The 17,714-nt window shown below is 41.6% G+C and overlaps 1 protein-coding gene across 1 annotated transcript in view; it reads right to left on the bottom strand.

Annotated features, from left to right (window-relative positions):
* The window catches only part of ZC3H7B (zinc finger CCCH-type containing 7B), a 224,609-nt gene that overhangs the window by 194,443 nt on the left and 12,452 nt on the right, over positions 1 to 17,714 (bottom strand). The window contains exons 2-4 of the mRNA XM_053721231.1: positions 17,383 to 17,443; positions 17,262 to 17,301; positions 16,551 to 16,748 (exon numbers count right to left, since the gene is read on the bottom strand). Of these exons, the coding sequence (XP_053577206.1) occupies positions 16,551 to 16,748; positions 17,262 to 17,301; positions 17,383 to 17,435 (291 nt within the window). The 5' untranslated portion in view covers positions 17,436 to 17,443. The remainder of the gene's footprint in view (positions 1 to 16,550; positions 16,749 to 17,261; positions 17,302 to 17,382; positions 17,444 to 17,714) is intronic.

Below are 17,714 nucleotides of genomic sequence, written 5' to 3'. Positions count from 1 at the left end.
GCTATCGTAGCTAGCTTTATATACAATTACTAATAGTTATGTGGACTTTAAAGGGATATATACAAGTAAATACTTTTAATGTGTTAGAGCATTTATTATTGCATCAGAGTTAAACACATAGTTAAAGCCATCTCCAGAGCAGCAGTGCTTACTACATCTAGCTGAATACATCTGGCGAGACAATCAACAACAGTATATATGTTTAGCCACCAATTACTGTTTGTATTTAGAACAGAAGTGGAGTGGACACACCAGTATGCATGACATAAGTAGTTCTGAAGAGGAAGTTAGGCAGCGGAGGATTATATTTATCAAAACAAAATCATAAGTGACAATCTGCATGGTATGAAAAATAGATTAATGCAAAATCAATTGATTTACCTTCCATGAGGAAGCGCATAGGTACATAAATACAGACACATTTTGTGGCAGATTCAGTTTGGAACTGAACAAGGATGTACTATTAGCACTCAACAAACCATTCTTGCTAAAAAATATATGTGAGAACAGCAGATACGTATCAAAAGTCTGATTAAGGACAAATTAAAACTCAACTTTTATTCTAAGTTATAATAAAAACAGGTGAACACAGAATGAAGAAAATGACCTAAAAATTAAAAACACAGTAACGTGAAGTCCACCGGGCCTCAGAGATATATCAAAATTAGAGTAGCATATGGAGAAAACCCAGAATCTCGGGGTCTCGGGTCAGGACCCCAAAGGTAAAGCAAATGTACAAGTAACTGGGGAGTGTTCCGTCCAGAATAATACAGTCAAAGACGGGAGAATATATATATTCACTCAAAATGAGGTGCACAAAAACAAGGTACCAAGCGACAGATGAGAGTATACTCTGAGGACCACACTCAAGGGTGCTAGACGTGTATTATGTGAAGATCTAGAAATGGTGCTACCAGGTTGAGAGTCCAGTATCCATTAATGGATCTAGTGCCCAATATTTTAAGTCTGTTAGAGGTTAGGCTGGCTAATGAGGTGTCCAGCCTCTAAACACAATTAACTATAAGCGAATATGCCTCTGGAGTACTATAACGTCTTGCTCATAGATTGTCAAAATGAGTGAGATGTACGTTACAATGACACAGTGCAAAAAAGCAAATGAGAGTATACTTGCAGAAGGCTACACTTGAGGGGCTTGGATCTATAGTATATATAGGGATCTTGAAATGTGCTGCTGAGTGAGAAATCCAACATTCATTAATGGATCTGGTGCCCTGCGTTCTGAATGTGTCAAAGGTTAGGCTGGCTAATGTAGCGTCCAGCACCTAAGGTTAGATTACCTATATACAGATAAACCTCTAGAGTGCTACGGTGTCCTGCACATCAATTACCAGGATAGCATTTATTAGTAACAAAAATACACTTAACTATATATGGTACAAGTGTATATACATAATAAACAGGTTCTGTACAAGCCGGGGATTACTTCATATGAATGGTTGGGTGGTCATGTAGATACATAGAATATATTTACGCTAGAAATAGTACTAGAGTGTCTTGAAAGGGAGCCAATATATTAATAATAAATGGTCTTAGTGCACTCCGCGGACTAAAATCCTGAAGTGTATTCGAATTATACCATTAATACACAGACGTTATTCAGATACTTCAGTAATATAATCCTATATAGGATATGCACAACCAACTGTAATGATACTAAAAATGGGTGACTCAGAAACAAGCGCACATACTGTTATTTGGATTTTCTGATAATGCGTTTATAAAACACAGTCTGATGCAGTAGATTAGTAGAAATTCTATTCATATATCGCTGTGTTAGCTGAGAAGCGGGGTCAAATTGTTGGAAAAGTATGGATATAACCCGTTGAATAAAGTGACATAAATAGTCAGTGTGCTTTTACTTGTGTGCTGGGAAGCGCCAATTGTGGGCGCTGCACTGCGGTCGATAATTAAATGCTAATAGTAACAAATGTATCTAGGTAGAGGCCCGTCCTGAGTTTCCCTTCACACTCCAATAGTCAGGTATTTAAGCGGATGTGGTCACTTTAATATTAGCCACTGATTAGTGTAGCCAATTATTCTGTCTGAGAATGGTACCTTCTGTATGTATCATATATTAGTAGTATTTTAGCACTCCATTGATAACGGATGATACACTAGATAAATACAAACGTATGTATCATATATTAGTAGTATTTTAGTACTCCACGGATAACGGATGATACACTAGATAAATACAAACGTATTGTATAATCGTTATGAGCTATATCCTTTGAGAGTACTGTGGTACGGTTACTCATTAAATGCTGATATTGATAAATACATGTAGGCTATAACCCGTCCTGAGTTTCCCCTCACAATGCACTAATCAATAGTTAAGCGGATATAATCTGTTGAATATTTGGCCACCAGTTGATAAATCCCATTGAGGTATCTTAGAGCAGTACCCTCTATATGTACCCTTTATTAAAAGTGTTATAACCATCTACAGGTACCAGGTATTGTGCTAGATAGATACAATCATAGGGTATAATCGTTTTAAGTTATGCCTCATTAAGCTGTATGATTATAACCGTTCAGCATATTGCTGTTGTATCACCCCAATACCGGGAAAACCGGTTTACAATTAAAGTATACTATCGTGCTAAATACGGCAAGTAAAATACGATAGCCGTCAACAAAATAAATATCCAATTTTAAATTACATATAGAGCAACTCTATTAAGTATAATATATAGTTAGCCCAAGGACCGTTACTGCTAGATTAAAACAAACAGAGCGAGACGGTTAAGTCTCTACTCCCCCTAACATGTTTCGCACTTGGCTTTTTCAAAGGTGGGGTGGCCGCCTAAACTTCAGACTATTATAGGCTGAAAAGTGGGATGTGTCGTAGTGAGAGATCACAACCATAGGTGGAATACATGCTCAACATTGATAGGTCAAGCAGAGGGGCACGGCTGTTACGTAAATGAAAAGCCTAGTAAGGAATGTTGTCATGACAACCTAACATTAGTAAGTCATATCAAGTACAATGCGCAAAGATTTGTACTGTGCCATCGTCCTAGCAGGATATAATAAATATTCCCCTTCCTAAAGCACAGAGCTAATATGAAAGATACAGGTTCGTGACTAATATAGAAGGTAATACTGTGCTGGAGATAAAATGTTGGAGCAATATTACAGTTCCGAAGGACGACAGTTAATGTATCTAAAAGTGATTCCTACTTAGAAGTAAGGTAGATGATTGAAACATATCAAAGTGTGAATTTCGGATCATTAAGCATACGTGATCTATGTTTCTCCATCTAAACCTTATCCACTAAAGGAATTTATACAGATGACAGTGGATCATTGTTAATCGGGTGCAGTCCCAATCAGCTAGACTGTGTGCAAGGGAAATAGAGATGGAATGAATATCATCTACAAATATCGGCACCACAACCGGGAAAGGAAAACGTACCAAACGAATTACATTAACAGAGAAATGTGTATCCATGAAAGGAACGGTGTAGTGTGATGGAGGGGAAAATGTAATAATGTCAAGACATCAATTTGTGACAAATGTGGCAACTTTTCAATAAAAATGATAAAGAGGGTGGGGGAGTAAATGAATATATCTGTGACAATGTGCGTGGACTCTCAACCTGGTAGCACCATTTCTAGATCTTCACATAATACACGTCTAGCACCCTTGAGTGTGGTCCTCTGAGAGTATACTCTCATCTGTCGCTTGGTACCTTGTTTTTGTGCACCTCATTTTGAGTGAATATATATATTCTCCCGTCTTTGACTGTATTATTCTGGACGGAACACTCCCCAGGTTACTTGTACATTTGCTTTACCTTTGGGGTCCTGACCCGAGACCCAGAGATTCTGGGTTTTCTCCATATGCTACTCTAATTTTGATATATCTCTGAGGCCCGGTGGACTTCACGTTACTGTGTTTTTAATTTTTAGGTCATTTTCTTCATTCTGTGTTCACCTGTTTTTATTATAACTTAGAATAAAAAAGTTGAGTTTTAATTTGTCCTTAATCAGACTTTTGATACGTATCTGCTGTTCTCACATATATTTTTTAGCAAGAATGGTTTGTTGAGTGCTAATAGTACATCCTTGTTCAGTTCCAAACTGAATCTGCCACTTGTTTCTCTCCTTTCCTATGTACAGCACCCGCCCTACTGCGTTCCATACCTTTTTACACAATACGCGGTTCTATTGTTTATAACAGTTTAGGGCAACAACCCTAGTAGTGCCATCGTTTTTCCTTTTTGTATTCAAAACATCTTGGATTTTGCAAAGACTTTTAAAAGAGACACATAACGGGTGATATTAGCTCCTAGATATACAAATGGTTTAAAAAGTAAATTTATGCTTACCTGATAAATTAATTTCTTCTACGATATGACAAGTCCACGGATTTCATCCTTACTGCTAACAGGAAGTGGCAAAGAGCACCACAGCAGAGCTGTATATAGCTCCTCCCTCCTCTCCACCCCCAGTCATTCGACCGAAGTTAGAAAGAGAAAGGAAAAGCTAAAGGTACAGAGGTGACTGAAGTTTACAAAAAATAAATATAACCTAAATCTGTCTTAAAATAAAAGGGTGGGCCGTGGACTCATCATATCGTAGAAGAAATTAATTTATCAGGTAAGCATGAATTTACTTTTCTTCTACAAGATATGACGAGTCCACGGATTTCATCCTTACTTGTGGGATACAATACCAAAGCTACAGGACACTGATGAAAGAGAGGGACAAGACAGGAACCTAAACAGAAGGCACCACTGCTTGAAGAACCTTTCTCCCAAAACCAGCCTCGGAAGAAGCAAAAGTATCAAATTTGGAAAATTTGGAAAAAGTGTGAAGAGACGACCAAATCGCAGCCTTGCAAATCTGTTCAACAGAAGCATCGTTTTTAAAATGCCCATGGGTAAGCCACAGCCCTAGAAGAATGAGCCGTAATTCATTCAGGAGGCTGCTGTCCAGCAGTCTCATATGTCAGACGGATGATACTCTTCAGCCAAAAAGAAAGAGAGGTAGCCATAGCTTTCTGACCCCTACACTTTCCAGAATAAACAATGAATAATGAAGATGATTGACGGAAATCCTTAGTTGCCTGCAAGTAAAACTTCAGGGCATGGACCACGTCTAAGTTATGCAACAGACGCTCCTTCTTAGAAGAAAGATTAGGGCATAAAGAAGGAACAACAATTTCCTGATTAATATTCTTATTCAAAACAACCTTAGGGAGGACCCAGGTTTGGTACGCAAAACCACCTTATCAGAATGGAAAAAAAGATAAGGCGAGTCCCATTGTAACGCTGAAAGCTTTGAAACTCTCCGAGCAGAAGAAATAGCAACCAAAAATAAATCTTTCCAAGATAACAACTTAATATCTATGGAATGCATGGGTTCAAACGGAACCCCTTGAAGAACACTAAGAACTAAATTCAAAATCCAAGGTGGAGCAATTGGTCTAAATACAGGCTTCATTCTGGTTAGAGCCTGACAAAAAGACTAAACGTCTGGAACATCAGCCAAACGTTTGTTAAGCAAAATTAACAAGGCAGAAATCGGTCCCTTTAAGGAACTTGCTGATAACCCTTTCTCCAATCCTTCTTGGAGAAAAGACAGAATCCTAGGAATCCTAACCTTACTCCATGAGTAACCATTGGATTCACACCAAAAAACATAATTTATGCTTACCTGATAAATTCCTTTCTTCTGTTGTGTGATCAGTCCACGGGTCATCATTACTTCTGGGATATAACTCCTCCCCAACAGGAAATGCAAGAGGATTCACCCAGCAGAGCTGCATATAGCTCCTCCCCTCTACGTCACTCCCAGTCATTCGACCAAGAATCAACGAGAAAGGAGAAACCAAGGGTGAAGTGGTGACTGGAGTATAATTTAAAAGATATTTACCTGCCTTAAAACAGGGCGGGCCGTGGACTGATCACACAACAGAAGAAAGGAATTTATCAGGTAAGCATAAATTATGTTTTCTTCTGTTATGTGTGATCAGTCCACGGGTCATCATTACTTCTGGGATACCAATACCAAAGCAAAAGTACACGGATGACGGGAGGGATAGGCAGGCTCATTATACAGAAGGAACCACTGCCTGAAGAACCTTTCTCCCAAAAATAGCCTCCGAAGAAGCAAAAGTGTCAAATTTGTAAAATTTGGAAAAAGTATGAAGCGAAGACCAAGTTGCAGCCTTGCAAATCTGTTCAACAGAGGCCTCATTCTTAAAGGCCCAAGTGGAAGCTACAGCTCTAGTGGAATGAGCTGTAATTCTTTCAGGAGGCTGCTGTCCAGCAGTCTCATAGGCTAAACGTATTATGCTACGAAGCCAAAAGGAGAGAGAGGTAGCAGAAGCTTTTTGACCTCTCCTCTGTCCAGAATAAACGACAAACAGGGAAGAAGTTTGGCGAAAATCTTTAGTTGCCTGCAAGTAGAACTTGAGGGCACGAACTACATCCAGATTGTGTAGAAGACGTTCCTTCTTTGAAGAAGGATTTGGACACAAGGATGGAACAACAATCTCTTGATTGATATTCCTGTTAGTGACTACCTTAGGTAAGAACCCAGGTTTAGTACGCAGAACTACCTTGTCTGAGTGAAAGATCAGATAAGGAGAATCACAATGTAAGGCTGATAACTCAGAGACTCTTCGAGCCGAGGAAATAGCCATTAAAAACAGAACTTTCCAAGATAACAATTTTATATCAATGGAATGAAGGGGTTCAAACGGAACACCCTGTAAAACGTTAAGAACTAAGTTTAAACTCCATGGCGGAGCAACAGCTTTAAACACAGGCTTGATCCTAGCTAAAGCCTGACAAAAGGCCTGGACGTCTGGATTTTCTGACAGACGCCTGTGTAACAAGATGGACAGAGCTGAGATCTGTCCCTTTAATGAGCTAGCCGATAAACCCTTTTCTAAACCTTCTTGTAGAAAGGACATTATCCTAGGAATCCTAACCTTACTCCAGGAGTAACCTTTGGATTCGCACCAGTATAGGTATTTACGCCATATCTTATGGTAAATCCTTCTGGTAACAGGCTTCCTAGCCTGTATCAGGGTATCAATAACCGACTCAGAAAAACCACGTTTTGATAAAATCAAGCGTTCAATTTCCAAGCAGTCAGCTTCAGAGAAGTTAGATTTTGATGTTTGAATGGACCCTGTATCAGAAGGTCCTGTCTTAGAGGTAGAGACCAAGGTGGACAGGATGACATGTCCACTAGATCTGCATACCAAGTCCTGCGTGGCCATGCAGGCGCTATTAGAATCACTGATGCTCTCTCCTGTTTGATTTTGGCAATCAATCGAGGAAGCAGCGGGAAGGGTGGAAACACATAAGCCATCCCGAAGTTCCAAGGTGCTGTCAAAGCATCTATCAGAACCGCTCCCGGATCCCTGGATCTGGACCCGTAGTGAGGAAGTTTGGCGTTCTGGCGAGACGCCATGAGATCTATCTCTGGTTTGCCCCAACGTCGAAGTATTTGGGCAAAGACCTCCGGATGAAGTTCCCACTCCCCCGGATGAAAAGTCTGGCGACTCAAGAAATCCGCCTCCCAGTTCTCCACTCCCGGGATGTGGATTGCTGACAGGTGGCAAGAGTGAGACTCTGCCCAGCGAATTATCTTTGATACTTCCATCATTGCTAGGGAGCTTCTTGTCCCTCCTTGATGGTTGATGTAAGCTACCGTCGTGATGTTGTCCGACTGAAACCTGATGAACCCCCGAGTTTTTAACTGGGGCCAAGCCAGAAGGGCATGGAGAACTGCTCTCAATTCCAGAATGTTTATTGGCAGGAGACTTTCCTCCTGATTCCATTGTCCCTGAGCCTTCAGAGAATTCCAGACAGCGCCCCAACCTAGTAGGCTGGCGTCTGTTGTTACAATTGTCCAGTCCGGCCTGCTGAATGGCATCCCCCTGGACAGATGTGGCCGAGAAAGCCACCATAGAAGAGAGTTTCTGGTCTCTTGATCCAGATTCAGAGTAGGGGACAAGTCTGAGTAATCCCCATTCCACTGACTCAGCATGCACAATTGCAGCGGTCTGAGATGTAGACGTGCAAAGGGAACTATGTCCATTGCTGCTACCATTAAGCCGATCACCTCCATGCATTGAGCTACTGACGGGAGTTGAATGGAATGAAGGACACGGCATGCATTTAGAAGCTTTGTTAATCTGTCTTCTGTCAGATAAATCTTCATTTCTACAGAATCTATAAGAGTCCCCAAGAATGGAACTCTTGTGAGAGGAAAAAGAGAACTCTTCTTTTCGTTCACTTTCCATCCATGCGACCTTAGAAATGCCAGAACTAACTCTGTATGAGACTTGGCAGTTTGAAAGCTTGAAGCTTGTATCAGAATGTCGTCTAGGTACGGAGCTACCGAAATTCCTCGCGGTCTTAGTACCGCCAGAAGGGCACCCAGAACCTTTGTGAAGATTCTTGGAGCCGTAGCCAATCCGAATGGAAGAGCTACAAACTGGTAATGCCTGTCTAAGAAGGCAAACCTTAGATACCGGTAATGATCTTTGTGAATCGGTATGTGAAGGTAAGCATCCTTTAAATCCACTGTGGTCATGTACTGACCCTTTTGGATCATGGGTAAGATTGTCCGAATAGTTTCCATTTTGAACGATGGAACTCTTAGGGAATTTGTTTAGGATCTTTAAATCCAAGATTGGCCTGAAAGTTCCCTCTTTTTTGGGAACCACAAACAGGTTTGAGTAAAACCCTTGTCCTTGTTCCGACCGCGGAACCGGATGGATCACTCCCATTAATAACAGATCTTGTACACAGCGTAGAAACGCTTCTTTCTTTATCTGGTTTGTTGACAACCTTGACAGATGAAATCTCCCTCTTGGGGGAGAGAATTTGAAGTCTAGAAGGTATCCCTGAGATATGATCTCTAGCGCCCAGGGATCCTGAACATCTCTTGCCCAAGCCTGGGCGAAAAGAGAGAGTCTGCCCCCCACTAGACCCGGTCCCGGATCGGGGGCCCCCGGTTCATGCTGTCTTTGGGGCAGCAGCAGGTTTCCTGGCCTGCTTGCCCTTGTTCCAGGACTGGTTAGGTTTCCAGCCTTGTCTGTAACGAGCAACAGCTCCTTCCTGTTTTGGTGCAGTGGAAGTTGATGCTGCTCCTGTTTTGAAATTCCGAAAGGGACGAAAATTAGACTGTCTAGCCTTAGCTTTGGCTTTGTCTTGAGGCAGGGCGTGGCCCTTACCTCCTGTAATGTCAGCGATAATTTCTTTCAAACCGGGCCCAAATAAAGTTTGCCCCTTGAAAGGAATATTAAGTAATTTGGACTTAGAAGTTACATCAGCTGACCAGGATTTTAGCCACAGCGCTCTACGTGCCTGAATGGCGAATCCTGAGTTCTTAGCCGTAAGTTTGGTTAAATGTACTACGGCCTCCGAAATGAATGAATTAGCTAGTTTAAGGACTCTAAGCCTGTCCGTAATGTCGTCCAGCGTAGATGAACTAAGGTTCTCTTCCAGAGACTCAATCCAAAATGCTGCCGCAGCCGTAATCGGCGCGATGCATGCAAGGGGTTGCAATATAAAACCTTGTTGAACAAACATTTTCTTAAGGTAACCCTCTAATTTTTTATCCATTGGATCTGAAAAAGCACAGCTATCCTCCACCGGGATAGTGGTACGCTTAGCTAAAGTAGAAACTGCTCCCTCCACCTTAGGGACCGTTTGCCATAAGTCCCGTGTGGTGGCGTCTATTGGAAACATCTTTCTAAATATTGGAGGGGGTGAGAACGGCACACCGGGTCTATCCCACTCCTTAGTAACAATTTCAGTTAGTCTCTTAGGTATAGGAAAAACGTCAGTACTCGCCGGTACCGCAAAGTATTTATCCAACCTACACAATTTCTCTGGTATTGCAACAGTGTTACAATCATTAAGAGCCGCTAAAACCTCCCCTAGTAATACACGGAGGTTTTCCAATTTAAATTTAAAGTTTGAAATATCTGAATCCAATCTGTTTGGATCAGAACCGTCACCCACAGAATGAAGCTCTCCGTCCTCATGCTCTGCAAGCTGTGACGCAGTATCAGACATGGCCCTAGTATTATCAGCGCACTCTGTTCTCACCCCAGAGTGATCACGCTTGCCTCTTAGTTCTGGTAATTTAGCCAAAACTTCAGTCATAACAGTAGCCATATCTTGTAATGTTATCTGTAATGGCCGCCCAGATGTACTAGGCGCCATAATATCACGCACCTCCCGGGCGGGAGATGCAGGTACTGCCACGTGAGGCGAGTTAGTCGGCATAACTCTCCCCTCGCTGTTTGGTGAAATTTGTTCAAATTGTACAGATTGGCTTTTATTTAAAGTAGCATCAATACAGTTAGTACATAAATTTCTATTGGGCTCCACCTTGGCATTGGAACAAATGACACAGGTATCTTCCTCTGAGTCAGACATGTTTAACACACTAGCAATAAACTTGCAACTTGGTTACAATCTTATTTAACAAAAACGTACTGTGCCTTCAAGAAGCACTAAACGATTAAATGACAGTTGAAATAATGAACTGAAAAACAGTTATAGTCTCAATCCTTAAAAACAACACAACTTTTAGCAAAGGTTTGTTCCCATTAGTAAATTAACAATAATTAAATTTGAAAATAAAAATTACAGAGCAACGTTTTTTAATCACAGTCAATATATAAGTCTCACAGCTCTGCTGAGAGAATCTACCTCCCTCCAAAGAAGTTTGAAGACCCCTGAGTTCTGTTAGAGATGAACCGGATCATGCAGGAAATACAAGAGTAACTGACTGGAAATTTTTGATGCGTAGCAAAAGAGCGCCAAAAACGGCCCCTCCCCCTCACACACAGCAGTGAGAGAGAAACGAAACTGTCACAATTAAAACAAGTAACTGCCAAGTGGAAAAATAATGCCCAAGTATTTATTCACTCAGTACCTCAGAAATGCAAACGATTCTACATTCCAGCAAAAACGTTTAACATGATAAATACCTATTAAAAGGTTTAGTGTACTTTTAACAGAGTAATTCCGGTGAAATACCATCCCCAGAATACTGAAGTGTAGAGTATACATACATGTCATTATAACGGTATGGCAGGATTTTCTCATCAATTCCATTCAGAAAATAAAAACTGCTACATACCTCAATGCAGATTCATCTGCCCGCTGTCCCCTGATCTGAAGCTTTTACCTCCCTCAGATGGCCGAGAAACAGCAATATGATCTTAACTACTCCGGTTAAAATCATAGTAAAAACTCTGGTAGATTCTTCTTCAAACTCTGCCAGAGAGGCAACAACACGCTCCGGTGCTATTGTAAAATAACAAACTTTTGATTGAAGTTATAAAAACTAAGTATAATCACCATAGTCCTCTCACACATCCTATCTAGTCGTTGGGTGCAAGAGAATGACTGGGAGTGACGTAGAGGGGAGGAGCTATATGCAGCTCTGCTGGGTGAATCCTCTTGCATTTCCTGTTGGGGAGGAGTTATATCCCAGAAGTAATGATGACCCGTGGACTGATCACACATAACAGAAGAAAAGATATTTACGCCATATCTTATGATAAATCTTTCTAGTGACAGGCTTACGTGCCTGAATCAATGTATCAATGACCACATCAGAGAAACCCCGCTTAGATAAAATCAAGCGTTCAATCTCCAAGCAGTCAGCTACAGAGAAATTAGATTTGGATGATGGAAAGGACCTTGAATGAGAAGGTCCTGTCTCACTGGGAGTTTCCACGGAGGCAGAGAGGACATGTCCACTAGATCTGCATACCAAGTCCTGCGTGGCATGCAGGCGCAATTAGAATTACTGAAGCTCTCTCCTGTTTGATCCGAGCAATCACCCGGGGAAGGAGAGGAAACGGTGGAAACACATAAGCCAGGTTGAACGTCCAAGGCACTGCCAAGACATCTATTAGTTTGGCCTGAGGATCTCTCAACCTGGAGCCGTATCTTGGGAGCTTGGCATTCTGTCGAGACGCCATCAGATCCAACTCCGGTTTGCCCCATCGAAGAATCAGAGAGGCAAATACTTCCGAATGGAGTTCCCACTCCCCCAGATGAAAAGCATGACGGCTTAAATAATCCGCTTTCCAGTTGTCCACTCCTGGGATATAGATTGCTGACAGATAACAAGAGTGGGTCTCCGCCCATTGAATTATCTTGGATACTTCTGACATCGCTAAGGAACTCCTCGTTCCTCCCCGATGATTGATGTAAGCCACAGTCGTGATGTTGTCCGACTGGAACCTGATGAATTTGGCCGAAGCCAACTGAGGCCACGCCTGAAGCGCATTGAAAATTGCTCTCAATTCCAGAATGTTGATTGGAAGTAGAGTCTCCAACTGAGTCCATACACCCTGAGCTCTCAGGAAATTACAGACTGCACCCCAGCCTAGAAGACTGGCGTCCGTTGTCACTATCACCCATGAGGGTCTGCGGAAACACGTCCCTTGGGACAGATGATCCGGCGACAACCACCAAAGAAGAGAGTTTCTGGTCTCTTGATCCAGAATTAACAGAGGAGACAAATTTGTTTAGTCCCCATTCCACTGACCGAGCATGCACAGTTGCAGTGGCCTGAGATGAAACCGAGCAAATGGAATGATGTCCATTGCTGCCACCATCAATCCAATTACCTCCATACACTGGGCCACTGATGGCTGAGGATTGGACTGAAGGGTTCGACAAGTATTTAGAATTTTTGACTTTCTGACCTCCGTCAGAAAAATCTTCATTGCTACAGAATCTATCAGCGTTCCTAGGAAGGGAACCCTTGTCTGAGGGACTCTTTTCTAGATTCACTTTCCAACCGTGAGTTCTCAGAAAGGATAACACTGTGTCTGTATGAGACTTTGTTAGATGATAAGTCGACGACTGAATCAAGATATCGTCTAGATAAGGCGCCACTGCTATACACCGCGGCCTGAGAACCGCCAGAAGGGACCCTATAACCTTTGTGAAGATCCTGGGTGCTGTGGCCAACCCGAAGGGAAGAGCCATGAACTAAAAATGTTTGTCCAGAAAGGCAAACCTTAGGTATTGACGATGATCCTTGTGAATAGGAATATGAAGGTATGCATCCTTCAAGTCCACGGTAGTCACATATTGACCCTCCTGGATCATTGGTAAAATTGTTCAGATAGTTTCCATCTTAAACGATGGAACTCTGAGAAACTTGTTTAGACTCTTGATATCTAAAATGGGTCTGAAAGTTCCCTCTTTTTTGGGAACCACAAAGAGATTTGAGTAAAACCCCTGCCCCTGTTCCAGTATTGGAACGGGACGAATTATTCCCATAATAGAGAGGTCTTTTATACAATTTAAGAACGCCTCTCTTTTTATCTGGTCTACAGACAATCTTGAAAGAAGAAATCTCCCCCTTGGGAGAAATCCCTTGAATTCCAGTTGATACCCGTGGTTCACAATTTCCAGTGCCCAGGGGTCCTGAACATCTCTTGCCCAAGCCTGTGCAAAGAGAGACAGTCTACCCCCTACTAGATCCGGTCCTGGATCAGGGGCCGCTCCTTCATGCTGTCTTGGTAACAGCAGCGGGCTTTTTGGGTTGCTTACCCTTGTTCCAAGCCTGGTCGGGTCTCCAGATGGACTTAGCCTGAGCAAAATTCCCTTCCTGCTTTGTGAAGTAAGAGGAAGAAGAGGGTACTCCTTTAAAGTTCCGAAAGGAACGAAAATTATTTTGTTTACCCCTATTCTTAACAGACTTATCCTGAGGTACAGCATGACCTTTACCTCCAGTAATGTCAGAAATGATTTCCTTCAGCTCAGGCCTGAATAGGGTCTTACCCTTGAAAGGAATAGCCAAGAGCTTTGACTTAGATGACACATCAGCAGACCACGATTTTAGCCATAACGCTCTTCGCGCCAAAATGGCAAATCCTGCATTTTTAGCCGCCAATTTAGCAATTTGAAAGGCGGCATCTGTGACAAAAGAATTAGCTAGCTTGAGAGCCTTAATTATATCTAAAATATCCTCTAAGGGGGTCTCAACTTTAAGAGACTCTTCCAAGGCATCAAACCAGAAAGCCGCTGCAGTAGTCACTGGAACAATGCAGGCTGTTGGTTGTAAAAGGAAACCCTGATGAATAAATAACTTCTTTAGAAGACCCTCTAATTTTTTATCCATAGGGTCTTTGAAGGCACAACTGTCCTCAATAGGAATAGTTGTACGTTTAGCCAGGGTAGATATAGCTCCCTCCACCTTAGGGACAGTCTGCCAAGAGTCCCGAATGGTGTCTGAAATGGGATACATTTTCTTAAAATTAGGAGGGGGGGAAAACGGAATACCCGGTCTATCCTACTCCTTAATAATCTCTGAAATTCTCTTAGGAACCGGAAAAACATCAGTGTAAGTGGGTACTTCTAGATATTTGTCCATTTTACACAATTTCTCTGGTGGAACCATAATAGGGTCACAGTTATCCAGAGTCGCCAATACCTCCCGAAGTAACAGGCGGAGGTGATCTAGCTTAAATTTAAAGGACATAAAGTCTGAATCTGTCTGAGGTAACATACTTCCAGGGTCCGAAAGTTCTCCCTCAGACAAAATTTCCCTGACCCCCAACTCAGATCCCTGTGAGGGCATATCGGAAATAGCCAACGAAGCATCAGAGGACTCAGTATTCACATTAATTCCTGTCCTACTGCATTTACCCTGTAACACTGGTAACTTAGATAATACCTCTGTAAGGGTAGTTGACATAACTGCAGCCATAGCCTGCAGAGTAAAAGAATTAGATGCATTTGAGGAACTAGGCGTCGCTTGCATGGGCGATAATGGTTGTGACACTTGGGGAGAATTAGATGGCATATCCTGAATCTCTTCAGACTGAGAATCATCCTTAGGCACACTTTCTTCACATAAAATATGCTTTTTACATTGTAAGGCCCTTTCAGTACAAGAGGTACACAAAGTAAGAGGGGGTTCCACAATGGCTTCTAAACACATAGAACAAGGAGTTTCCTCAAGTTCAGACATGTAACAGACTAGCAATAGCCACAATAGTCATAAATCTCCTTATTTGATTCAAAAAAACCTTTTTGCAAAAAAACGTACTGCGCCTTTAAGAAATAAAACGCGCAACCATTTTTTTTTTCAAACTGCCCTAAAAACGTTCTTATCGCTAAACAATTGTAAATAACAGTTTAATTTTTCCAAAAATTATTGCACCCTAGGAGCAAAAGTGAAATCACCCTTTAAGGAGACATTTTTAATCAAAAAATATACTTAAATAATGAAAACAGCCCCTGCACCTCACCACAGCCCTGCTGTGGCGCCTACCTGCCCTCAGGGTACTAAAATTAGACTCAACAACGATCCGGTGACTGGAAAATAACTTTAGGCCCCACCGGAGACGATGCCTGCTGCCTTCCTAGTGAGAGGAAACTGCGCGTCTGAGCGCGTGAAATAGGCCCCGCCCATCATGGACATCGCATCTACAAACTGACTAACCGCATGGGAAGCGGTTTGAATAAAGCCATGTGGTCCCCAGTACATACGATCTCAAAACATAAAACTGCAGCCCTGAATAATAAAAATACATAAAACAAGCTGCCTCTCCCAGTGTCAAGCCCCAATATAAATATTGCCAAAGTAAATAACAATATGTATAAAAAAACAAATAGGCCTTTCAGTAACACCCTCAGTTTCATATAGGTCTACTGCTTACCCCTTCCTTTGCAGGGAAACAAATGTCAGCCAATTCTGATATAACAAGTCTCCTCAGAAATAAAAGACTGAACATACCTCAATGTTGCTTAAAGCATGACACCGTTCTCCACACTGAAGATTTTTCTTGCACTAACTTCAGAAACTCTGTGGGAACCAGAATGGATCTTAGTAACATCTGCTAAGATCATCAACCTCAGGGCAGAAAAATGTCTTCAGTCTTTATCCATTTCTCCCTGAGGAAAATAGTACTCACCGGTACCATTTTAAAATAAAAAACTTCTTGATTGAAGAATCTAAAACTAACACCTCACTTTACCTTTTCCTATTACTAACACAGGCAAAGAGAATGACTGGGGGTGGAGAGGAGGGAGGAGCTATATATACAGCTCTGCTGTGGTACTCTTTGCCACTTCCTGTTAGCAGGAGGATAAATCCCACAAGTAAGGATGAAATCCGTGGACTCGTCATATCTTGTAGAAGAAATCAGTGAGTAAAGTGTTGTAGCAAATTTATCTAAAGTGGGGTCCCTCAAGCTTCAGTATTGGTGCAGTCATTTAGAGTAACATTAATATCTTTAAAGATGATATTCAATTGTGGAAGGTGATTAGGTCAGGATATAGTTGCTGTGCAAGGGGATTTTTAAAAGCTAGAAGAATGGGCTGGTAAATGGCAAATGAGGTTCAACTCTGAGAATTGTGACATTCTGAAAATAAATATAAGCATGCTCTTACATAAATGGTTCAAGACTTGGTCATACAGAGATGGAAAATGATTAAGGGGCACTCGTAGACAACAAACTTGCTAATAAAAGCTTTACTGTGGCTGCCCCAGCTCGCAAGTCCACTCACCATTGAGTAATAGCAGCAGGAGCGGTTAACATAAAGTTTACACAGCAGTTCCTGGTTGATAATCAGGTCTTCAGAGGCAGCATACTCTGCCACTGTAAGTCCCTCAGTGTATTGCCCCAATGCCAGCTTGGGGTTGCCATCCCGATACAGGTCATTTCCTTCTGCAAACAGGTTCCTGACTAGATCCTGCAGAAAGTTCTGGGGGAAAAAAAAAAAAGAGACAAATTAACGAACAAGCCCTCAGGTCTCGCTGTACAGAAACAAGGGTCTGCACCAAACTATTTTTTTCTCAGGTCTACAACAGAGGCAACATGCATTACATGTCTTAGTTTAACCTCTTGTTTGCCATAGAAGGCAGCCATGTGATGCTACATATTGTGTTGCAGAGCTATTTAGACAGTCAAGGGGTTAATTCATGGTTGTTTATTCCTGGTAAAACTTTAAAATACTAAGGTTGAAAAGGACACAGAAGTCACGATTCCTAACTATATTTATACCATTTTTTATTTTATTTTTTTTAAAAATGCAGCCATCTCTATTAGACAATATGTTAAAATAGAAGCAAGAGATTTTATTCTTTTTTTTTTTTTTTTAAACTTGTGGTCTTTTCAAGAACTATGGTTGCTAAGAAAAGCAAAACAAATCAGGTCAGAAACGTGCATTAAATTATGCTCCATATGGAATTGAGCAGGCGTCGTTAAGCAAACATACCTCATAATCAGTTTGACTTCCATGGAAAGGGATGGTGGACCTGCGAAATGAACGAGGGACGCATGAGACACAGTGAGGTCGGCCCTTGTTCTATTATTCATACAAAATGTGAATCACTTACTGAATAAACTGCAATCCTTTCTCGATATCTTCTATTCTTTTTTGTCTCGCCATACGAACACCTTTACAAAAAATAAATACAGGAAGATTATACAGTGCCGTGTCACGCAAGGTTTACGCTTCCTCTGGAATTGTGACAATCTAAAAGGACAGCTCAGGGACGCTCCTATTTTAATCACAATGTTGGTGCTTTAAGGAGTCTTCTTGGCATAAAAATGGAATGTCAAGGTCTTCTAATAATGTGGGATCTGCTCTTATTTCATTGCCGCGTGAATGCAACTAATAAATATTACCTACAAAGCAAAACTAGACCACCAGACTCTCCTTCTCATA

The sequence above is a fragment of the Bombina bombina genome, chromosome 7 (assembly GCF_027579735.1).
Source record: "Bombina bombina isolate aBomBom1 chromosome 7, aBomBom1.pri, whole genome shotgun sequence".
In the NCBI taxonomy this organism is placed as follows: Eukaryota; Metazoa; Chordata; class Amphibia; order Anura; family Bombinatoridae; genus Bombina; species Bombina bombina.
The sequence above is the reverse complement of the archived record's forward strand: the minus strand, read 5'-3'. Positions and strand labels throughout refer to the sequence as shown.